The following is a 25,177-nucleotide window of genomic DNA, read 5'->3' on the forward strand; positions in this document are numbered from 1 at the left end:
AGAGACTGATGTAAACAGCCTCCTAAGTTGTCCCTCTCCCTCCAGCCTTGCTGTCAACAATACTCAGTTTGAAACATCCAGATTGAGCTTTCTTTGTGCCCAGCGTGAAATGCCTTTCAGCTGAGAAGACAACTCTTTCTAAACTCAGCTCCTCTATAACAAGGATCTGAATGACAACATGGAATAAGTCAACTACCATTTCCAAGTGTGTAGGGATTCTTCTTTTTTTCCTTCTATTATTTCCAACTTAGGTTCATTATAGTCAGATAATGCACCCTGTGTGGTTTCAATTCTTCTAAAATTTGTGGAGGTTTGTTTGGTGGTCTAGAAGATGATCTAGCTTGATGAATGTTACATCGATATTGGGGGGGCGGAAATGCACTCTGCTGTCATTGTGTGGAGTGCTCTATTTATGTCATATAGATCCTGTTAACTTATTATGTTATTCAGATGTCCTATATCCTTGTTGGTTTTGTCTCTAGTAATTTTATCCCTTGCTGAGTGGGGGGTGTTGAAGGCCCCCAACTATAATTACATACGTGGTTATTTCTTCTTTCAGTTCTATCAGGCTTTGCTTCATGTACTTTGAGGCTCTGTTGTTTGGTGCGTCATGATGACTCCCCAGTGGATTGATCCTTTTATCATTATGTAAAGCCTCTTTCTGTCTCTTATCAATTTTATTTGCTCTGATGCCTACTTTATTGGACATTGTAGCCACGGGTATACTTAGACCATGTTTTGGTGGTATTTCACCCTGTATTCACCCCTAGTTGTTGTATTGATGTTCACCCCTTCCCTCACAAATACTCCCTACCAACATATATCATTCACCATGTAAATGATACATTTGGGAGTTTTCTGGCATCTACAGAAATATCAGTCCCAATTCCCTCTCCCACAGTGGATTCACTAAGGGTATTTTATTTGTACCATGTTAAACTGAAACACTGTACCAGCAGATAATAATACTAGTGGTTTGGGTGGGCAGTAGGGGGAGGATTAAGGTAACCAGACTGGTAGAAACCAGCTTCCTTTTGGATTCTAATATTTAAGGCTCTCTCGGTTTGTGTGTTGTACATTTTGTCCATGTTGTCTCAGGGCACACTTATGAGTAAAAATCTGTTCACTGTTGATTGCTCCCTCATGTAGTGATTACGACCAGGCCTCAGATTTACTCCTCTGGGAAGTCATTGCTTTTACTCTGTGGCCTTGCTGTCAAGACAGTCCTGCTACTCACAACCTTTGGGACTTCTCCTGTGTGGCACTGGAAGTGGAATTAAACATGGATAGAGCATTTGACCCAGAAATGCCAATGGCTCAGTCCTCAAAACTTGAAAGCAGCCTGGAGTGCTCTCTCACACTCCATATCTAACTGATCAGGAAATTCTTTCGCCCCCTCTCTCCAGTACATCCAGAATCTAGCCACTTCTTACCACCACCATTATTACCACCACCCTGGCCAAGACACCAACATATATCTATCTCTGGATTATACTGCCTTCCAGGTCCAGGTCACCAGCAGCAGAGCATAAGTCAAATCATTTGACTCCTCTGCTCAAAACAATGTAACAATGGTTTGATGTCATCAACATGTTGAAAGACCACGAGTTCATAATGATACTAAACAATAACAACAACAAAGAGGAACCTTATTAATGACACTTGGAGAATGTCAGGAAACCAACCGGTTTTCCTGAAAATCCACGAATTAAAGGAAAAACTTAAATATTAAAAGGAGGAATAAGGGCTTGTGGTCAACGTATGGTGTATGGGGGCATCAGAGTCATTTTTGAGAAGTGACATTACTTCAGAAATAACATCAACAATGGGAAAGTGTAAAAGTGAGCTAGCTAACAGCTACAGCAATCCCCAGACCGACCAGCTAAGTTGGGTGCCTAAACAGGGACGGAGGCCTCGCTCATCAAGGTGATTCATACCAGAGCAATCTCAGGCATAGCCTTGTTTTGGGAATCTCACAGGAAGAGTGGGCACGTGATTAAAAAGCCATAGGGACCTCGTGCACACACACGTGTGTGCACACGCATATCCACTTACTGAAGGTTTTCATCTCAACACGATCTCTGTCTTGCCGTTGCTCTGCGGGAATCAAAGGCAATAACAGGAGTATCACAAATCACCTGGTACCTCTCACCCAGGCTGCCTGAGTTACCCCTCAAGCTCCACCAAGAACCAACTGATCCTCCCTCCCATGGAGAAATGGTCGCAAGTATCATTTATGACATCATATGTATTCACATGGCTACTTCCTATGTCAGTTTGGAATTCTGCCTACATCATTGCTAGGCCTGAGCACATGGCAATGGCATCCCTGCTATAGTAGGTAAAGAACAGGATGAGAAGTAAATCAAAACTTGCCCTACGGCAGCCAACATTTGCTCAGTGTTGGGCAGACTCATTAGATTTCTTTGACCTCCTCACAGAAACCCCACGATGACTGTATCTACAATTCCTTCTCAGACCACAAATGTTAGGCTCACAGGGGTTAAGTCCATTTCCCAGGATTTCTCAGTCAAGTTAGTGTCAGAACAGAGATTGTATCCTCACATTTTGGTCTGCCTCCTAAGTATTTGGTTGGCATCCTAAGTATTCCTCTAGTTACTATGCTGGCTCTACTTTAATGGTGAACTTTTGGGCCTCAAGGATAGATTTCTTTGAGCAGACAAGGGATGATGTTTTGTGAATAGGATCTAGTAACTCTTTCTTGGGGGTTGGGAGGGGGAGTGTCCAGGTGCCTTGGAACAAGTGGAGATATCTGTCTTGAACTAAATGGACAAATCTTTTTTAGATCACAGTTTTTACAGGTTAGAAGTCACTTTGAGCTGTCAGTGTCTGGTGTATAATGGGGCTTAATTAGTATTTGTTAAATGAATGTAGACAACAATGTAGATTTGGGATCAACAAAGCCACTTTGGAGAATCCATACATCTCAACCATTTCTACCCACATCTATTTATTCCATAAAAAAATGGGCTGCAGAACTGTTTCATAACCTGTTTGTATAACTAACATCTTTTGAACTTTTCTTATGCAGAATTAGTATTTTTTCATTAGTATACAGTTAGAAATAGAGCTAATTACCCCCCTCTTGATTAATGCTAAAACTACCGATTTTCTTATCTTAGGAAGGGAGGGTTTTGTAACTGGTGACAGAAATGAGGAGACGTTTTCCTTAAATCCAGCACAGATAGCTTACTGAGTATGTGGTATGTGTAGTATGATTGTTCTGGACCTACATGCATGTCTGTGCGTGTTAAGCTTTGTGGTACCATTATCGTCCTTGTCTCAGAGAAAAAGTTAAGAATGTGTGTGTGTGTGTGTGTGTGTGTGTGCATGGGCATGTGTTAATATTATCTGTTTTAAATTTGCATAATTAGATTACACATACATATATTTCAAATCATGTTGGAAAATGCATTGCCACAGAAAACTGGACCCTAATGTACATTTTCTTTTCATGTATTATGCATTATATATGGCCAATTTTTCCTTCTTTTTTTTTTTTAAATCTTGTCATTTTAACATTTGAATTGATTTTCAAATTTAAAGTGTTAGATTTCTGTATACAAGGTATTCCTAATGGTGGAGGCCAAATAACCCAGTGTAGCATGGCTTGGGATTTAGGGTGGTTCCAAGATTTGAGTCCATGTTCTACAGCTTCCTAGAAGAAGCACATAAATATCTTAAATTATAAGAGACAATTTCCTACAGATATTTACACCAATATACTTCTCCACTAATAGTGCAGGAGAGTCTGATTTCCTAGAGTATGCTCAACCATTCAAAAGTCATTCTTACACTTTGACCCAGACATTTCACTTTTAAACTTTATCATACAAAATATTCTCTGCTGAAATATATGCCTATAATTATATGGCTGTGTTTTACAGGCTCTTTGACACAGAAAAACAATGGGACCAGAGAGTGGTTGATATTGACAGAAGAGGGGGTAGAAATGATTGTCCCTGGAATCAAGGGCAGATGGGAAGTAAGGGACATGGATACCCTACATGCAGAGCAAAAAAGCCAAGGGATGGATGTATGGGCCAGAAAGGTGAGGGTGATCATTGGTAAGAAAATGAAACACAACTGGAAAAAGCCTCTGAGGACCTGAATTCATCCTGGCAATATGCACCTCTCTGGAAACCTTCCTTTCTCTCCATGTATAACTTGTCTGTTACTTAACCTTCAAGCCAAACAGTTCCCACACAGAGAAATAGTTCCCACACAGACAGAGAAAAGAGAGATGGTACAGGGGAACAGCATGCAGTGATGAGTCTCTTGGACAGAAGGCTGGAGCTCAGGGCATGTTGTTCCTAGACACGACACCCATCATTGCCCACTGGACTTTGAGCCTTGTCCCAGTGCTCATTTCAGCCCTAACATGGAGCCACACATTATTGGCTTTGGGCATAGGATTTGAGGTCAGATTAATCAAGATTTGAATTGTGGTGCTAAATTCTATGGTCCAGGGAAAGTAACTTTGACTTCATGGTGACTCACCTTATTTTTTTTCCTCTTACATTCAAAATAGTCACAGTTTTGCCTCATAAGATAATTGTGACAATTGAGTTAATATATGAAAATACATATAAAACACCTGGAGAAATGCCTGTGGCCCAATAAGCATGGTAAGTAAGTTAGCTACTACTACGTCATTACTTAGTACAAAATCTGGTATTTAGTAAAGGATGAATGTGTGTTATTTGCATTTATTGTTATTAGTCCTCTGGGAAATGAGAAAGAAAATGGAAGGGTGTATGGGAAAAGATTGTGGTGCCATCTATTAATGTATTTTACCAAGTAGCAACAGTAAAACGGGATAGCCCTGGTGAGAAATGATCTGACATACTGATTAAGAGAACCAAAGTAAAAAGCTTAGACTCTGAAACAGGCATACAAAAAGTTTTGAAGGGGGTCTTACATTCCCAGTTGCTACATTTGTTGCTAAAAAATTTATTATTCAAAAAATGGTTCAGCTTTAAATGTTAGGCTAAATAAGTAAGATAGAATACTTCTGGAACCTTATATATGACACTATATGAAAGAAAAAATATCAGGATATAAAACTGTATTACAGAGTGATGTAAGAAACATGGCTGACCAGGAAGCTACAGGTCTTCCTTCTGCCACACAGACATTGAGTTAACAGCAATATACGAACCAGAATACCTCTGTAAGAACTTTGGAGATCAACTGAGAAGATACGGCACTCAGGCCATTATAAAACCAAGAAGGGATTTTTGCTAAAGGGGTAGGAAAATTCATGTTGTTTTGCAGTACTGTTCATGCCCATCTGCCTATGTGACATACCATGAAACGACTGGGAGAAACTCCCCCATATTCCCTTTCCTTCATTAGTATGGAAACAAAAGTAGACCATGTATCCAACATTCTGGCTTGTTAGGGGGCTGATCCAGGACTAATTTCTGCTTTGTTTAGATTAGAAAACTTACTTGACTTGCATCAGAATTTAGAAAGTGCTGAAAACAGAGGTGAGCAGTAAGTTAGAGGTTCAGTTTCACAGGCAGATGATAGGGAGAGTAAAAGAGATTAGAAAAGTTATAAAAGGTCTTAGAACTTTCAGCAAGGTTGACTTTAGTGAAGGTCATCCCCTGGATGAAGCCTGTATACAACAACTGGCAGAGATAGTTGTTTTTTCTAATGCTCAAGTCTCAGCAAAAACTACAAGGCCTACAAAGAAACAGGGAAACATGGCCCAATTAAAAGAACAAAACTCCAGAAACTGACTCTAAAACAAAAAGCAGATCCATGAGCTGTCTGACAAAGACTTATAAAATAACTGTAAGAAAGATCCTCAATGAACTAACAGTGAAAACAGATAGACAATTTGATGAAACAGGAAAAAAAATATCTGAACAAAATGAAATCATCAATAAAGTGATAAAAACTTAAAAAAACAGAAATTCTAAAGCTGAAAAATAGAAGAACAACTGAAAACTTTGTAAGAGGAGTTCAACAGTAGAATTGGTCAGGCAGATGAGATAATTAGTGAATATGAAGACAGGTCACTTGAAATCAGTGAGTCAGAATAGCAAGAAGAAAAAAGAATAAAGAAAAGTAAGAAGAACATATGGGACTTATGATACATTATAAAGAAGAGCAATATGTGTAGGAGGGGAATCCAAGAAAGAAAAGAAAGGGACAGAGATCTCACTTGCAAAAATAATGGCCCCAAACTTCCCAAATATGAGGAGAGAAAGGGACATGAAGATTCAAGAAGCTGAAGAAACTCAAATTAGGATGAATTCAAAAAGAATTACACTAAGATATATTATCAAATTGTCTAAAGTCAAAGCATCAAGAGAAAAGCAGTTCATCATGTACAAGTGAACTTTTTATAATATTATCAGTTGATTTGTCAGCCAAAACTTTGTAAGCTAGAAGGAAATGAGATGATACATTATAAGTACTGAGGTAAATAAGAAAGGAACTGTCAACCAAGAATACTGTACCTGGAAAAATTGTCCCTCACAAGTGAAGGAGAAATTAAGACTTTCCAGATAAATGAAAGCTGAGGGAGTTCATTATCACTAGAATTGCTGTATAAGAAATGCTAAAGGGAGTCCAATTCAAAATGAAAAAATAGTAGAAAGAAAACAGTAAGCTGTATGAAAATAATATGTTCTGCAGTAAAGTTTAATACATGCACAAATATAGTAACCTGTACTATTGTAACTTTGGTGCATTTCATGACAATAGGAATTTACATGACAAAAATATTTTTAAAAACCTAAAAATCTATGTTAATTAATATACAATATATATAAAGATATGATGTGCAATCTCAATAGCATAAAGTAGGGAAGGTGGAGGTGTAAAGCAGTAGAGTTTTTGTATGTAATTGAAGTTAAACTGTTACCAACTCAAAACAAATGCTATAACTTTAAGATGTCTTATGTAATTACAATGATAACCACAAGCAAAATACCTACAGAATATAGACAAAAGCAAATGAGAAGGTAATCAAAGAATATCACTATAAAACATCAATTAAATACAGAGGAAGGCAGTGAGAAATGAAAGTAGGGACAAAAAAGCTACAAGGCATACAGAAAACAATGAAGAAAATGGCAGTAGTAAGCCCTTCCCCATAAGTTATCATTTTAAATTTAAATGTATTTATTTCCCCAATCATAAGACTGGGGTCTTCAGATAGGCTGAATGGATTGAAAAAAACAAGATCCAACTATATGGTATCTACAAGAGACTCACTTTGGATCTAAGGACACACATAAGTTGAAAGCAAAAGGATGGAAAAAGATATTCCATGCAAATGGTAACAAAAAGAGAGCAGCAATGGCTATACTAATACCAGAAAAAATATACATTAAGTCAAAAACTGTCAGAAGAGACAAAGAAAAACATTATGTAATAATAAAAGGATTAATTCACCAAGAAACTATAGCAGTTATAAATACTAAACTACAGATTCCCTAAACACATGAAGCAAACTGATAGAATTGAAGAGGGAAATAGCAACACAATAGTAAGAAACTTTACTACCTACCTTTCAATGATGGATACAACAGTCAGAGAAAAGATCAATAAGGAAATAGAGGACTTGAGCAACAGTATACATTAATTGGGCCAAATGTATACAAAATGCTCCCCCAACAGCATACATTCTTCACAAGTGCACATGGAACATTCTCCAGGATAGACTGCATGTAAGGCCATAAAATAAGTCTTAGCAAATTCAAGAAGACTGAAATAATACAAAGCATCTCTTTCAAACACAATGGAATGAAACTAGAGATCAATAGTATGAGGAGAACTGGAAAATACATGATTGTATTGAAATTAACACATTCATAAATAACCAATGGGTCAAAGAAGAAGTCACAAAGGAAATTAGAAAGTACTTTGAGACAAATTAAAATGAAAATACAACATTTCAAAGCTTATGGGATGCAGCATGAGCAGTGCTAAAAGGAAAGTTTATAGCTTTAAATGTGTACATTAAAAAGATGAATGATCCCAAATCAACAACATACTTTTATAGTTCAAGAAATTAGAAAAAGGATAAGCTAAACCCAAAACAAGCAGAAAAAAGTAAATAAATAAAAGCAAGTAATGATGAAATAGAGAAAACAAAAACAATAGAGGGAGGAGGAGTTAAGATGGTGGAGATGTAGGGGGACCCTAGACTTGCCTCCTTCCTCAAACAAAGCTGTATTGAGGTCAGATTACTTGAAGCACCCAGGAAATTGATCTATGGAGTGGCAGAAGGATCTCCACAGTGGGAGGGAGACAGCTTGGCAAGTGTGAGGTATGTGGATGTGAATTGGAGGAGAGGAAAACAGTGCTGCTGTGGAGTGGAGGGAACCCTTTCTGTAGAGGGACAAAAGGGAGAGAAGAAGGGAGGTGTTGAGATAGTGCTGCATCGAGTTAGCATAACAGGAAAACCTCCTGGGACCACGAAATGGGGAGCAAGAAGTACTGAAGTACTGAGGGTCCCAGTTCTTTTTTAAAAAACAGCATCTGGAGCTCAAACAATGAGGTTTGGGAAGCATGTGACTTTCTCCAGAGCAGAGCTGTGGTGCATGCCCCTGGAGAGCAGGGAGCTGGCTCTGGAGTGCAGAGCATGGTGTAGAGATCTCCAGGTGGACTGGGAAAGAACAGTCCCCTTCCCAGAGTACTTTTTGGAATGGGGTTTATTGCCTTCTCAAGGACAAAAGAGCCTGCAGGTGCCAGTCAAAGGCCTTTCATCAGAAGGGTGGCAAGGCTCTACTCCAGGGGAGGGGAGCAGATCTATGCCATGCCGAGTCCTTTAAGACTTTGGATTTTGAATCCAGGCTGAGTGCCAAAGTAAAAGAACAGGAGAGTTGTGGCGCAGGGCAAGCTAACTGTCCTTGCCATTCTGTGAGGACTGCCTGAACAGCAGGGGTTGAGATCCCCAGTCAGGGGAGAGATTGGGGTGGCACCATTTTCCCCCCAATACCAGCACAGTGGGACTTCAGAGAGCAACACAGCAGCCTCTAATGTAGGCGGAACCCACTTACACCAAACCTTGCTCCTCCATGCCTGGCAACTGTTTATTTACTGGTGCATGACTGACTGAGCCAATGCATCCAGCCTCTCCTCTAGACCAGCACAGCCAGCACCTCCCAGGCACCAACAGACAACTCTTTTTTTTCTTTTTATCCTCCTTTTTTTTTTTTCTTTTGGAATCAGGTGCATAGTTCCTTTTCTCTTCTTTTCTCTTCTTCTCTTCTCTTCTCTTCTCTTTTCTTTTCTTTTCTTTTCTTTTCTCCTTGTCATTTACTTTTCGTTGTCATTTACTTTTCTCTTGTTTTTGGACCAGGCTTTTTTTTATTCTTTTCTTTTTCTTTCTTTTCTGTGTTTTTTTTTTTTCTTTTTGTTGCCTTTTTTTTTTCCTTTGGAATCAGCCTTATAGTTTTTTGATTATCTGGGGTTTTTTGTTCCCTTTATTTTTCTCTTTTTATGGAATCAGGCTTCCCGACTCCTTTTGTTCCAGGTTTAAATCAACAAATAAATCAAAGCACACCTAGTTATTTAACTAGCCAAATAATCCACCACTGGAAGCAAGAAGTAGCTCTGCAGAGAACTGACTCGTGGTAAAGAGCAACCAAAATGCAACAGCAAAGGGCACACAGCATAAAAAAGAAACACTTCCTGAAATGCCAGGCCCTGGAGAATATATGACCACTTTTTAATATAGTTGTGCATTCAGGTGCGGAAAACATAGCAAGTTTTTAAAATATGAAAAGATGGAAACTTAGCCAAAATGACAAGACAGGAATTATCCCCAAAAGAAAGGTCAAGAAGAATTCACAGCCAGGGACTTGCTCAAAACAGATATAAGAAATATATCTGAACAAGAATTTAGAACAGCAGTCATAAGACTACTAGCTAGGCTTGAAAAAAGCATAGAAGACACCAGAGAAACCCTTGCTGCAGAGATCAAAGACCTAAGAACTAGTCAGCATGAATTAAAAAATGATATAAGTGAGATGCAAAATAAACTGGATACAGTGACAGTGAGGATTGCAGAAGCAGAGGAGAGAATAGGTGAAATAGAATATAAAATTATGGAAAATAATGAAGGTGAAATAAGAGAGAAAAGAAATTACAAGAGCATGAGGGGAGACTTAGAGAACTAACTGATTCCATGAAATGAAACAATATTCATATCATAGCAGTATCAGAAGAGGAAGAGTGAGAAAAAGGGGCAGAAGGTTTATTTGAAGAAATTATAGCTCAGAACTTCCCTAGTCTGGGGAGGGACACAGGCCTCCAAGTCCAAGAGGTACAGAGATCTCCCTTTAAAATCAACAAGTAAAGGTCAACACCACAACATACAGTAGTGACACTTGCAAAATACAAAGATAAAGAGAATTCTGAAAGCAGCTATGGAGAGAATGTTCTAAATCTACAAGAGTAGACACATAAGGTTAGCCACAGACCTGTGCACTGAAACTTGGCAGGCCAGAAGGGAGTGGTAGGAAATATTCAACATGCTGAATGGGAAACATATGCAGCCAAGAATTCTTTATCCAGCAAAGCTGCCATTCAGAATAGAAGTAGAGATAAAGAGTTTCCCAGACAAACAAAAACTATAGGAGTTTGTGACCACTAAACCAGCCCTGCAAGAAATTCTAAGGGGGACTCTCTGAGTGAGGAAAAAAAGAAGACCAAAGCAACAAAGACTACAAAATATCAGAGAACATCACCAGAAATGCCAACTAGAGATAACACAATGGCACTAAATTCCTATATTTTAATAATAACTCTGAATGTAAATGGACTAAATGCTTCAATCAAAAGATATAGGGTAGGGGCACCTGGGTGGTTCAGTTGGTTGAGCGTCTGACTTTGGCTCAGGTCATAATCTCGCAGTTAGTGGGTTTGAGCTCTGTGTCGGGCTCTGTGCTGACAGCTTGGAGCCTGGAACCTGCTTCGGATTCTGTCTCCCTCTCTCTGCCTCTTCCTTGCTCAATGCTCTCTCTCTCTCAAGGAATAAATAAACATTAAAAAAAAAGATATAGGGTATCAGAATGGATAAGAAAACAAGACCCATCTATCTGCTGCCTACAGGAGACTCATTTTAGACCTAATGATACCTGTAGATTGCAAGAGAGGGATGGAGAACTGGAGGTCAAAAGAAAGCCAGAGTAGGAGATGCACCAACATGACGGAGAAGTCGTCCCTCAAACACAGCAGTGTTAAGGCCAGAGGACTTTGAATTCCGAGAGTCCAGCTGCAGAGTGACAGATGTCTCCAGGGACCCATGGGGACAACCTGGCAGGCTATAGGTGTTTGCAAATTGGGAGAGATAAAACGGGCTGCATAGGCATGGAGGGGAGGGATCCCCTTCTGTGAAGAGACAAAGGGAAGAGAAAGAGAGGGTGTGGAAGTGTAGATCTGTATTTGGACAAGAGAAAAACCACGGAGAGGGGATCAGAAAAAAAAAAAACGGAGAAAGATCCAATCTCTAACTGCAGGGCTTTCTTCAGACTGGGGCCAGCTGTCCTGTGCGAGCACCTGAGGAGGAGGGGAGTCAGTCCTCGCCCCGGTTACTAGTGCAGAGGCACAGTCCGCAGTGGGAGAAAGCAATCCCCTCCCTTGAGTGCTGTGGGAAGAAGGTATGCAGGTTCAAAGGACAAAGGACCCTACCTGTGCCCTCTAGCCAGAGGCCATTTATTGGCTGGGCGAGTGGCACTTCCCTGGAACCGGGTGCGTGCAGAGCGGAACCTGTTAAGACATCTGGGTTTGAATCCCAGGTGAACTCCAGGGAGGCACCAGAGACTGTGGGTGGGGGAAAAAAAGAGCCCGCTCTAGCGACCCTGAGGAGAGACTGGATTGTCGCCATTTTCCTCCCCATCACTAACAAGGTGGGGCTTCAGGGAAAGGACAACATGTCCATAGTGGAGGCAGGACCTGCCTACACCAAACCTCGCCCCTCCACACCTGGTAACTGTGTATCTACATGAATGAGATTGATGCTGACCATCCAGACAACCCCTCCTCCAGATCAGTGCTACCATGGGTTCCAAGGCACCCAGCGGTTTTGCATTTTCTGATTTAATTCTTGGGCAATTCTTATTTTATATACTATATTAATATTAATATTAATACTAATATTAATATATATAGGCATATATTAATATATATCTTCCTTTTCTCCTTCTTATTTCTTCCCTTCTCTAGTCGGGTTATTCCAGCTGTTGGTTTGTTTCAGCAGACATATTTAATCTATTCTCTTTATACCTGTTCTCTATCTCCTTCTTTATTTTCCTCTCTCTCTCTGGATTAAGCTGTATAGTTTCTCTGCCTGATCATTTTTCTTTTCTTTTCTTTTTCCTTCCCCTGTCATTTCTCTCTTTGTATGGGATATGGCCTTTTCCACCAGTGCCTCCACCTTTTTTCTTTTGTAAAAAAAAAATATTTTTTCCAAGGTTACTTCAATGAACAAATCAAAGAGCACCTGGTGGAGGGTCCAAAACATCACTACGAGTAGGGAGATAAAGCAATCACAGTCACAACAATAGACAGCATGCAACACACTCCAAAACACAGCTCCTGAAGGGCCAGGCCCTGGACAGCATATGACCTCTCTTTAATACAGTAGTGCTCACAGGTGCAGGACACATAACAAGCTTTTAAAACACATAAGGGACAGAAAACTAGCCAAGATGATGAAATGGAAAAATTCTCCTCAAAAGAAATTCCAGGAAGAAATGACAGCTAAGGAATTTCTCAAAACAGATATAAACAATATATTTGATCAAAATTTAAATTTTTTTAACGTTTATTTATTTTTGAGACAGAGAGAGAGACAGAGCATGAACGGGGGAGGGGCAGAGAGAGAGGGAGACACAGAATCGGAAGCAGGCTCCAGGCTCTGGGACATCAGTCCAGAGCCTGACGCGGGGCTCGAACTCACGGACCGCGAGATCGTGACCTGAGCTGAAGTCGGATGCTTAACCGACTGAGCCACCCAGGAGCCCCTCAAAATTTAGAATAATAGTCATAAGATTAATCACTGGGCTTGATAAAAAGCATAGAGTACAGCAGAGAATCTATTGCTGCAGAGATCAAGGAACTAAACAATAGTTATGATGAATTAAGAAATGTCGTAAATGAGATACAAAATAAACTAGATGTGGTGACAGTGACGATTGAAGAAGCAGAGGGGAAATTAAATGAAATAGAAGATAAAATTATGGAAAAAGATGGAGCTGAGAAAAAGAGAGATAAAAAAATTCCAGACCACGAGGGAAGAATTAGAGAACTTAGTGATTCAATGAAACATAATAATATCCATCTCCTAGGAGTTCCAGAAGAAGAGAAAGAAAGCAGCAAATTATAGCTAAGAACTTCCCCAATCTGGGTAAGGAAACAGACAGGGATATCCAGGAGGCACAGAGAACTCCCTTCAGATGTAACAGGAATCAATCTTCAGCACGACATATCATAGTGAAACTGGCAAAATACAAAGATAAAGAGAGAATTCTGAAAGCAGCTAGGGACAAATGGGACTTAACCTACAAGGGTAGACACATAAGGGTCATAGCAGACCCCTACTGAAACTTGGCAAGCCAGAAGGAAGTGGCAAGAAATATTCAATGTGCTGAATAGGAAAAATATGCAGCCAAGAATCCTTTATCCAGCAAGGCTGTTATTCAGAATAGAAGGAGAGATAAAAGTTTTCCCAGACAAATAAAAACTGAAGGAGTTCATCACCACTAAACCAGCCCTACAAGAGATCCTAAGGGTGTCTCTGTGAGTGGAATGTTGCAAAGACTACAAAGGACCAGAGACATCACCACAAGCATGAAACGTACAGATAACACAATACCACTAAATCCGTATCTTTCAATAATAACGCTGAGTGTAAATGGACTAAATGCTCCAATCAAAAGATATAGGGTATCAGAATGGATAAAAACCAAGATCCATCTATTTATTTGCTGTCTACAAGACACCCATTTTAGACCTGAGGACACCTTCAGATTGAAAGTTAGGGTATGCTACTGGAAGTTAAAAGAAAGCTGGAATAGCCATACTTTTATCAGACAAACTAGATTTTAAACTAAATGTTGTAACAAGAGATGAAGAAGGGCATTATATCATAATTACAGGGTCTATCCATCAAGAAGAGCTAACAATTATAAATGTTTATGCATCCAATTTGAAAGCACCCAAATATATAAAACAATTAATCACAAACATAAGGAATATTATTGATAAGAATACGGTAATTGCAGGTGACTTTAATATTCCACTTACAACAATGGACAGATCATCTAAGCAGAAAATAAATAAAGAAACAATGGCCCTGAATGATACACTGGGCCAGATGAGCTTGACAGATATATTCAGAACTTTTCATCCTAAAGCAGAAGAATACACATTCTTCTCGAGTGCACATGGAACATTCTCCAAGATAGATCACATACTGAGTCACAAAACAGCCCTCAATAAATATAAAAGAATTGAAATCATACCATGCACATTTTCAGATCACAACGGTATGAAACTTTAAATCAACCACAAGAAAAAATCTGGAATGCCCTCAAATACATGCAGGTTAAAGAACATCCTACTGAAGAATGAAGGGATTAACCAGAAAATTAAAGGAGAAATTAAAAAATGCGTGGAAGCAAATGAAAATGAAAACATGACAGTCCAAACCCTTTAGGATGTTGCAAAGGCAGTCCTAAGAGGAAAGTACATTGCAATTCAGACCTATCTCAAGAAGCAAGAAAGGTCCCAAATACAAAATCTAACCTTACCCCTAAAGGAGCTAGAAAAGGACCAGCAAATAAAGCCCAAATCCAGTAGAAGAAGGGAAATAATAAAGATTATGGCAGAAATAAACAATACCAGAACAAAATTAAAAACTCCAGTAGAACAGATTAATGAACCTAAAAGCTGGTCTTTTGAAAAAACAAACAAAATTGATAAACCCAAAAAACCAAATAATCCAGTGAAGAAATGGGCAGAAGAAATGAACATTCTTCCAAAGAAGACATCCAGATGGCTTAACAGACACATGAAAAGATGCTCAAAATCACTCATCATCAAGGAAATACAAATCAAAACCACAATGAGATACCACCTCACACCTGTCAGAATGGCTAAAATTAACAACTCAGGAAACAACAGATGTTGGTGGATGCAGAGAAAGGGGAACACTTTTGCACTGTTGGTGGGAATACAGACTGGTGCAGCCACTGTGGAAAACAGTATGGAGATTCCTCAAAAAATTAAAAATAGAACTACCTTACAATCCAGCAATTGCTCGACTAGGTATTTATCTAAAGGATACAAACATGCTGACTCATAGGAACACATGCGCCCCAATGTTTATAGCAGCATTATCAACAATAAATAGCCAAACTATGGAAAGAGTCCAAATGTCCATCAACTGATGACATGGATGTCATGGATGTCTGTGGAGATTATATGTATATATAATCACACACAATGGAATACTACTTGATGAAAAAGAACAAATATTGCCATTTGCAACAATGTGGATGGAAAACCAGAATTATTATGCTAAGTGAAATAAATCAGTCAGAGAAAGACAAATATATGTTTTCATTCATATGTGGAATTTAAAAAACAGAATAGATGAACACAGAGGAAGGGAAAGAAAAATAAGATAAAAACAGAGGGGGAGGCAAACCATAAGAGACTCTTAAATACAGAGAACAAACTGAAGGTTGCTGGATGGGAGGCAGGTGGGGGGGGATAGGCTAATGAGTGATGGACATTACGGAGGACACTTGTTGGGATGAGCACTGGGTGTGATACATAAGAGATGAATCACTGCGTTCTACTCCTGAAGCAAAGACTACACTGTAGGTTAACTAACTTTAATTTAAATTTTAAAAAGCCCCACAATGAGATATTTGTATACACCTATTAAAATGGTGATGATATAAAATACCATGTGCTCAGAAGTTCCAGAGCAACCAGAACTCTCCTACACTGTTCGTGAAATGCAAAATGGTACAGTCACCCTGGAAAACAGTTTAGCAGTTTCCTAGGAAGTTACACATACGCTTACCATATGACACAGCAATCCCACTCCTGAGTGTTTATCTCAGAGAGAAAAAAACTTAGGTACAAATTAAAAGGAGCTACTCATAATCACTAAAACATAAATGTCCTCCAATGAGTAAATAGATAAACTATGGTTATTTTATATAATACACGATAAGTGGGGGAAAAAACTATTGATACATGTAACAATTTGTATAAATCTCAAAGGCATTTTGCTAAGTGAAAGAAGCCAGTCTCAAAAGGTTAAATGCTATATAATTCCATTTAAATAACATTCTCAAAGAAAATTATAATGATAAAGAATCAGTGGTTGCCAGGCATTGGGGTTTGGGAGGGCATGACTATAGACTTACAGCATGAGGGAGGTTTTTGGAGTGACAGAATTGTTTTGTATCCAGTGGAGATGGTTATAAAATCTACACATGGGTTAAAATTTGTAGAACTGTACACCAAAAAAAAAAAAAATAAAGTCAATGTATTATTCTTTTAAATAATAAAAGAAAAGAAAACAAAAAAATTGATAACTTCTTGCCATACTTCTCAAAAAGAAAAGAAAGAACCCAAATAGATAAAGTTACAAATGAAAGAGGGGAGATCACAACCAACACTACAGAAATATAATTATAAGAGAATACTATGAAGAATTATATGCCAACAAACTGGACAATGTGGAAGAAATGGACAGAGTCCTAGAAACTCACACACTACCAAAACTCAAACAGGAAGAAATAGAAAATTTGAACACGTCCATAACCACCAAAGAAATTGAATCAGTAATCAAAAATCTCCCAACAAACAAGAGTCCTGGGCCAGATGGCTTCCCAGGGGAATTCCACGAGACATTTAAAGGAGACTAAATACCTATTCTTCTCAAACTGTTCCAAAAAATAGAAATGGAAGGAAAGCTTCCAAACTCATTCTATGAAGCCAGAATTACCTTGATTCTTAAACCAAACGAAGACCCCACTAAAAAGGAGAATTATAGGCCAATATCCCTGATCAACATGGCAACAAAAATTCTCAACAAGACACTAGCAAATTGAATTCAACAGTACATTAAAAGAATTATTCACCATGATCCTTTCTTGAGAAAAATAGAAAAAAAATCAATGAAACTAAGTAGTTTTTTGAAAAGATAAAATTGACAAACCTTTAGGTAAGACTCACTAAAAAAATAAAGATTCCAATAACTAAAATAAAAAAAGGAAAGATGGACATTACAACTGATACTACAGAAATGAATAGAACTATAACAATATACTATGAACAATTGCATGCCAGTGAATTGGAAAGCTTAGAAGAAATGTATCCCTAGAAAAACACCAAAATACCAAGACTGAATTATAACGATCATCTATATCTATATGTATATCTGTATCTATATCTATATACACAATGGAATATTAACTGGCGATCAAAAAGAATGAAATCTTGCTATTTGCAGCAATATGGATGGAAATAGAGTGTATTATGCTAAGCGAAATAATCAGCCAGACAAAGACAAATATCATATGGTTTCACTCATTTGTGGAATTTAAGAAACAAGAGATGAACATAGGGGAAGGGAAGGAAAAATAACATAAAAGCAGAGGGGGAAGCAAACCATAATAGACTCTTAAATACAGAGAACAAACAAGCAGTTTGCTTGGGAGGTGGGTGGAAAGATGGGCTAAATGGTGATGGGCCCTAAGGACGCCACTTGAGATGAGCACTGGATGTTGGAGGAAATGATGGATCACTGGGTTCTACTCCTGGGACCAATACTACACTGTATGTTAACTTGAATTTAAATTAAAAAAAAAGAAAATCTGAACAGATCAATAATGAGCAAAGAGAGTGATTCAATTATCAAAAAATTCCCAATAAGGTAAAGCCCAGGACCAGAGGCCTTCACTAGAGAATTCTCTCAAATATTTAAAGAATGAATGCCAAATGAAACTTTTCAAAAATATTGATGAAGGAACACTTCTAAGTGTACTCTGTAAGACCAGCATTACCCTTATAATAAAGCCAGACTGACACTTAAGAAAACTATAGACCAATAACCCCTGGTGAATACTGGTGCAAAATCTTCAAAAAAATATGAACAAACCAAATTCAACAGCACATTGAAAGGTTTATACATTGGGGTCCCTGGGTGGTTCAGTCGGTTTAGCATATGACTTTGGCTCAGGTCATGATCTCGTGGTTCATGGGTTTGAGCCCTGAATCAGACTCTGTGCTGACAGCTCAGAGCCTGGAGCCTATTTCAGATTCTGTGTCTCCTTCTCTCTCTGCCCCTTCCCCGTTCATGCTCTGTCTCTCAAAAGCTGAATAAATGTTAAAAAAAAAAGTAAAAAAAAAAAGGGGGGGCACCTGGGTGGCTCAGTCGGTTGGGCGTCCGACTTCGGCTCAGTTCATGATCTCACAGCTCGTGGGTGGGTGCGAGCCCCGCATCAGGCTCTGTGCTGACATCTCGGAGCCTGGAGACTGCTTCGGATTCTGTGTCTCCCTCCCTCTCTGCTCCTCCCCTGTTCACACTCTGTGTCTCTCTTTCTTTCTCAAAAATAAATAAACATTTAAAAAATGTTTAAAGGAACCCTCTTGCACTGTTGGTGGGAATGCAAATTGGTGCAGCCGCTCTGGAAAGCAGTGTGGAGGTTCCTCAGAAAATTAAAAATAGACCTACCCTATGACCCAGCAATAGCACTGCTAGGAATTTATCCAAGGGATACAGGAGTACTGATGCATAGGGGCACCTGTACCCCAATGTTTATAGCGGCACTCTCAACAATAGCCAAATTATGGAAAGAGCCTAAATGTCCATCAACTGATGAATGGATAAAGAAATTGTGGTTTATATACACAATGGAATACTACGTGGCAATGAGAAAAAATGAAATATGGCCTTTTGTAGCAACATGGATGGAACTGGAGAGTGTGATGCTAAGTGAAATAAGCCATACAGAGAAAGACAGATACCATATGTTTTCACTCTTATGTGGATCCTGAGAAACATAACAGAAACCCATGGGGGAGGGAAAAAAAAAAAAAAAGAGGTTAGAGTGGGAGAGAGCCAAAGCATAAGAGACTGTTAAAAACTGAGAACAAACTGAGGGTTGATGGGGGGTGGGAGGGAGGGCAGGGTGGGAGGAAGGGCAGGGTGGGTGATGGGTATTGAGGAGGGCACCTTTTGGGATGAGCACTGGGTGTTGTATGGAAACCAATTTGACAGTAAATTTCATATATTAAAAAATAAAAAAAAAATAAAAAATGTTTAAAAAAGTAAAAAAAAACACATTTGACAAACTAGGAATAGAAGGAAACATCATTAATCAGCAGAGGGATGTAAATAAAAAACACAGTGAAATATCACCCATACCCATTAGGATGGCTACAAAACACACACACACACAAAGTGTTAGCAAAGTATGTGAAGAAATAGGAACCCTTATGCACTATTGGTGGGAGTGCAAAAACAGTACAGCCTCTATGGAAAATAGTATGGATATTCCTCAAAAAATTAAAAATAGAACTACAATATGACTCAGCAATCCCAATTCTGGGTGTATATATTCACAGAATTGAAAGCAGAGTCTCAAAGAGATATTTGCACACCCATGTTCATAGCATTATTCAGAAAAAGCCAAGAAGTAGATGGTAAACTGTTCATTGATGGATCAATAGGTAAACAAATTCTGCTGTAAACAAATTCTGCTGTATACATACAGTAGAATATTATGCAGACTTAAAAAGGAAGGAAATCCTGTCACATGCTACAAGATGGATGAAACTTGACAACATTATGCTAAATTAAATAAGCTGGTCACAATAAGACAAATACTGTAGGATTCCACTCTTATGAGATATCTAGTCAAATTCATAGAAATGGATAGTAGAATGGTAGTTACCAGGGGCTGGGGGAAGAGGGCAAAGAGTTTCAGTTTTGCAAGATGAAAAAGCTCTGGAGATCGGTTTCACAACAATGTGAGTACACTTAACAGTACTGGACTATACACTTAGAAATGGTTATGATGGTAAATTTTATGTTATGTGTTTTTTCACCACAATTAAAAATTGTACATCATATTACTCAGAAGTAAATATTAGTGGAAATTTATATTCTGATTTATAAATAAAAACATAAAGAAGTCAAGGTAAAAGAACATAAGAATGTTCTGTGTTCTGTGTTTATAAATGGGTGGTTGGAATGTGGAATATTTATACTTTCATGTCCACGCTATACTTGTACATAAGGCTGGGTTTGGGTTTTGTCAGGTGCTTGGGGAGAAGCACTACTCCTGTTGACTCATTACACAGCACAATAGAAACAATTTATTATTTATAATCAGATCCTCCTTCCTTCTCTGTGATTAATAAGCTGCAACACTTTGGGTGATTCACCCAATTTATCCTGATCCCAAACTACTTATATGTAAAAATCAGCGATTAGAGTTAGCCACCACCTTGATCAAGATATAAAGCATATTCCACACTTTAAGAGGTTCCCAATTAGTCTCTTCATCTCTTAGCTCCATGTAAACCCTGATCTGCATTCTGTCACTATATATTAGTTTTGCCTGCTCTACAATCTCATATAAATGAAATCATACATCCTGTATGCCTTTGTCTCTGGCTTCTTCAAGTCAGCATAATGTTTTTGAGATTCACCCATGTTTTTGTCTTTTTAATTGCTGAGTAATATCCCATTGTATGTACCTGTTTACCTTTGATATTGTTTTAATGAGATATCAAGAAGAAGTCAAAGTATTATATTAAATTAGCAATTTTTCTTGATCAGTTTTCTATTATTTTATAATGATATAATTTCTTCCTTTACCACTCCTTTATCTCTCTAAAAATATTATCTTCAGGTCCTGTTCAGCCTTTTCTATTTTTTTTATTCCCTTAATGAAAATAATTTAATTTACTGAATTTGTTCTGTCTCTTCCACCTTTACCTTGGATTGTGACTGTCTCCTGCAAAGAAAGCTTCACTGCCATTATTCATTGTGCTTGTGGGTGCTTGGCTTTCACCTACACCTTGTTCTGGCCTTGCCACTGGTTTAGCTTCCTTCCTGACCCACCACTGGTGATCCCTGATTTCCCACTGTATTTTCCCATTTCCTTTCTTTTTTAAAAAAAGAGATTCTTCTCTCTTTCTTACATGGGAATTTTTACTTCATATCTCCAGCATAACTATGTATTTATTACTGTTTCCATGATATATGTATTTATTAATGTAATATTATTGTTCTAAAACCACAAGTATATATTTTCAAATTAAATATTTTTAAATACTTGCTCTCTCATCATTTAAATCATTCAGATAGTTCTGAACCTCGTTCACATGCTAAAGCCACTAGGGGAGATTGAAAAAACTTACTAGCACCAGGCTACACCTATAACACTTAAAGCAGAATTGGAATCAGACTAGGCAACTACATTTTTAAAACTCTCCACATGACTGCAGTGTGCAACCAAGATTGAAAACCACTGTGTTAAAGTATCAGTTTTTTGGTTTAGGCTTGCCAGAAAATCCTAAGAATGACTTCCATCTCATGTGCTGATCTTTCACTCAGTGATGTTTTGGAGACCTAGTGGTTCCATTAACATAGAGCAGGGAATTGGCAAACTGGTCCATGGACCAAACCTATCTTGTTGCCTGTTTCTGTGGGCCCTGTAAGCTAATAATGGCTTTTACATATTTCAATGGTTGAAAAATCAGTTCCCACAACTAAGCCACACCATAAACAAATGGATTCCTGAGAAAAGACCCTACAGTCTTCCTGGGCTTAGCCAAAGGCACTTCCAACCATTTACCAGTTACTGTGCACTAGCTTTAAGAACACTTGCTCTAAGCCAGAGTTCAAGAAACTTTTCCTGGAAAGGATCAGTTCATAAATATTTGAGGCTCTGCCGACTTTTCACTCTTTGATGGAGCTAGTCAAATCTGTTGCTGTTGGCCAAAAGCTGTGTTCTAATATAACTTTATGTATGCCATGGACATGTAGAATTTCAAATAATTTTCACATGTAATAAAATATTATTTTAAATTCAAGAAATAGAAAATAATAATATAAAGAGTATTCTTTTTTAAATTTCTTTAACGTTTTATCTTATTTTTTTGAGAGACAGAGAGAGACAGAGGACAAGCAGGGGAGGGGCAGACAGAGAGGGAGACACAGAATACAAAGCAGGCTCTAGGCTCTGAGTTGTCAGCACAGAGCCCGCCACAGGGCTCAAATCCATGAATGGGAGATCATGACCTGAGTCAAAGTCAGACACACAACTGACTGAGCCACCCAGGCATCCCTAAAGAGTATTCTTTTTTAATAGAAAGCAGATTCTTGACAAAAATGCACGAAAAGGCAAAATTACTATTCAATCCTAATTAGCTATAGAAATGCAAAAAATTAGAAATAATAGCAAACCAAATCAGCAATGGTTAAAACAGATAATACAACATTATAAAGTTGTGTTTATCCCAAGCTTGCAATGTCAGATTAACATTAGGAGATCCATAATATAATCCAACACATTAATAAGATAAAGGAGCAGGAAAAGGATAATCATCACAAAGATTTCAGGAAAAAAGGCATACCATAAAATCCAATAACCAATCAAGATTAAACAACAACAATTCTCAGCTAACCAGGAATAGAGAGATATTTCTTTAAACAGATAAAAGGTTTTTTTTTAAACTAGAACAAACACCATACATGATAGTGAAACATTAAAAGCATTCCATATTAAATCAAGAGGCAAAGACCACTCATATAATCAGTTCTGTTCAACATCTTACTGAGTCTCCTAGGCAGTGAGTGAGTGCAGTAACCAAAATAAATACATACACACATGTATACATAAATTATTAAGTGTGTAATAGTGAAGAAACAAAACCATCTTCATAAAAGACTGAAGAGAATCTACAGAAAATTATAAGAATAGAGATTAACCAAGTTATTGGATGTAATACTAATATACACAAAAGAATTATAACAAACAGAAAACAATATTTCATTGTGAATATATCATTTACAATAGCAAAAAGATTTGGTTCTGTAAAATATACTATGAATTGGCTCACTTTCAACTCTTCCACTTGTAAACTCCATGATGTTCTGTTATAGCAGCCTGAATGGGCTAACACTACCTCTCTCTTTGATATTCAAATTGCATATTAGCATAGTTATACTAAAAATATGACAATATAAAAATCTTTTTACCTTCATTTCTGTATGTCTCACATTTCTTTAATGGAAGAACACATTTTTGTTGTTGCTGTCTTTCAGACATAGTGTTTTGTAGATCAAACTTGAAAGTGCTGAAATGAGAGAGAAAATAAAGTGGATATACTATAATAAAAATATTACACGTGAAGATATTCTTTAACCATCTATCAAACAATGCTTAAAAACACCATAAATGTAAACACAATCCTTTATTTGCTGAATTCAACTCATTAACTAACACCTACATTGTCTTTATGAAATGTCTCACCTGTAATTTTACTTAATATGTTTTTCTAAAATAAATTGTTATTTCCACATGAAGAAAACGAGGGAGGGAGAGGGTTTCCAAGGAGTCTAACAAGCAATGGATAGAAAATCAGGAGGAAAATCAAAAGTTAATAGTGTCTGGTTAGATTAGTTTAAGCCATTTAGAAAGTCCTAGCACAAAAACATATGTGCCCAATATGTATTTTGAAAAACGGCTGAACTACAAAATAAATATAAGAAATATATTTTAAAACTTCATATAGTGGCTACTTTTACACTTAAAAATATTTTTGATTATACTTGATCTTTCACACTTTTATTAAAAAAATGTCCAATTCTTAAAAGAAGTCTCCTTCCCTCTTTTGTAGAGAATCAAGTAACAGACAGAAATTAAAATCAGATTTGGAATTGTCTACACAAATTAGCATCTAGGAGGTCTCCGGGGTCCTTGATAACAATATAGTCAGATGATGGCAGATGAATCCATTACACTGCACACACAGTTAATATGCAGAGCGATAATCAAGAGTATGGCTTTGCTGTGGGGGTGGGGAAGAGGAACGTGAAGGAGGTCCCACCGCGTTTCTAGAGACTAGCCATTGAGAGCAGTCCATGAACCCCTGCCGCATCCTTTCGTTTCAATTCTCCGAGTAAACATCTAGTACTTGCTGCTGCCCCACCTACCCGAGTACTTTTCGCCACGGCAAGGTATACAAGTTGGGGGAAACACTGGGACCTGAACCAGAGTCTCCCGAAAAGTTTCCCATTTGTCAGGGTGCAAACCACAATTTTAAAAGACTTCTGCGTGTGTAGGTCTGACTTCTCAGAAAGCTAAGTTGAATAACACTTCAGGAGATTCTCCACACACTTAAAAGCACAGACACTCGCACACGACCGTAGGGGGATCACATGACTGCAGGATCCCTGTAACCCACAGCTGTTGGGGTCTACCTGACTTCCAGGGCCTTGACTGGCAGGGTCCGTTTGGCGGAAAAATCTAAGCAACCTCAGGTTCAGGAGGCCTCGATTTTCGCGCGACTGAGAACGCTGAGCCTCACGTGACCATTGGATATAAGCGACCAACAGTGATTGGATTGCTGCAGTGTTCACGTGACTGCAAGGGCTTTGCCTGTCATGTGATGGTAGGAGCAACATGGCTGCTGACTCATAGCTCTGAAGAGTTTGGTAGTCCATGAACTTGTGTGATAGAGACAACTAAACCTGACATGTGACCATAGCATTCCATATGACCATCGGAAGCAGGATACCCACACATGACTTCCAGAGCTTAGGCTTCCACATCCCATTAGCTACTCAGGGTCACATGACAGTAAGAATACACGTGATGGGCAGGATTTAGGAGTTCATGATGCTGTAGTGACTTGAAGAGCTGAATCTACCACATGATCATAGTGGCAACTGGTCCAGAGAGACCAGGTAAACTCAGGGTTTAGAAGCCCATGGTATTGACATTACCAGTAGGTTTGGGCTTGCCACATAATTGTAGTGTCCACATGATGACAACATTCACGTGACCACAGCCTCAGGAACCCACGATGATCACTGCTTTTTGACAGTTGGGCACAATGACAGTAAGTGTCTCCCAATCTGCATGTT

General features: G+C 38.3%; 1 protein-coding gene across 5 annotated transcripts in view; it reads right to left on the minus strand.

Annotated features, from left to right (window-relative positions):
• The window catches only part of LOC102962664 (nuclear RNA export factor 2-like), a 34,803-nt gene extending 10,204 nt beyond the window's left edge, over positions 1-24,599 (minus strand). For 2 of the 5 annotated variants that reach the window (XM_007088985.2, XM_042974237.1), the window contains exon 1: positions 2,056-2,195. In XM_007088985.2, the coding sequence (XP_007089047.1) occupies positions 2,056-2,068 (13 nt within the window). In that variant the 5' untranslated portion in view covers positions 2,069-2,195. Of the gene's footprint in view, positions 1-2,055; positions 2,196-23,287; positions 23,386-24,244; positions 24,408-24,511 lie in introns of those variants that run through there. The other 3 variants (XM_042974236.1, XM_042974234.1, XM_042974235.1) reach the window with 3 other exon arrangements.
• Positions 24,600-25,177: the final 578 nt, after the last annotated feature.

The sequence above is a fragment of the Panthera tigris genome, chromosome X, assembly GCF_018350195.1.
Source record: "Panthera tigris isolate Pti1 chromosome X, P.tigris_Pti1_mat1.1, whole genome shotgun sequence".
Classification (NCBI taxonomy): domain Eukaryota; kingdom Metazoa; phylum Chordata; class Mammalia; order Carnivora; family Felidae; genus Panthera; species Panthera tigris.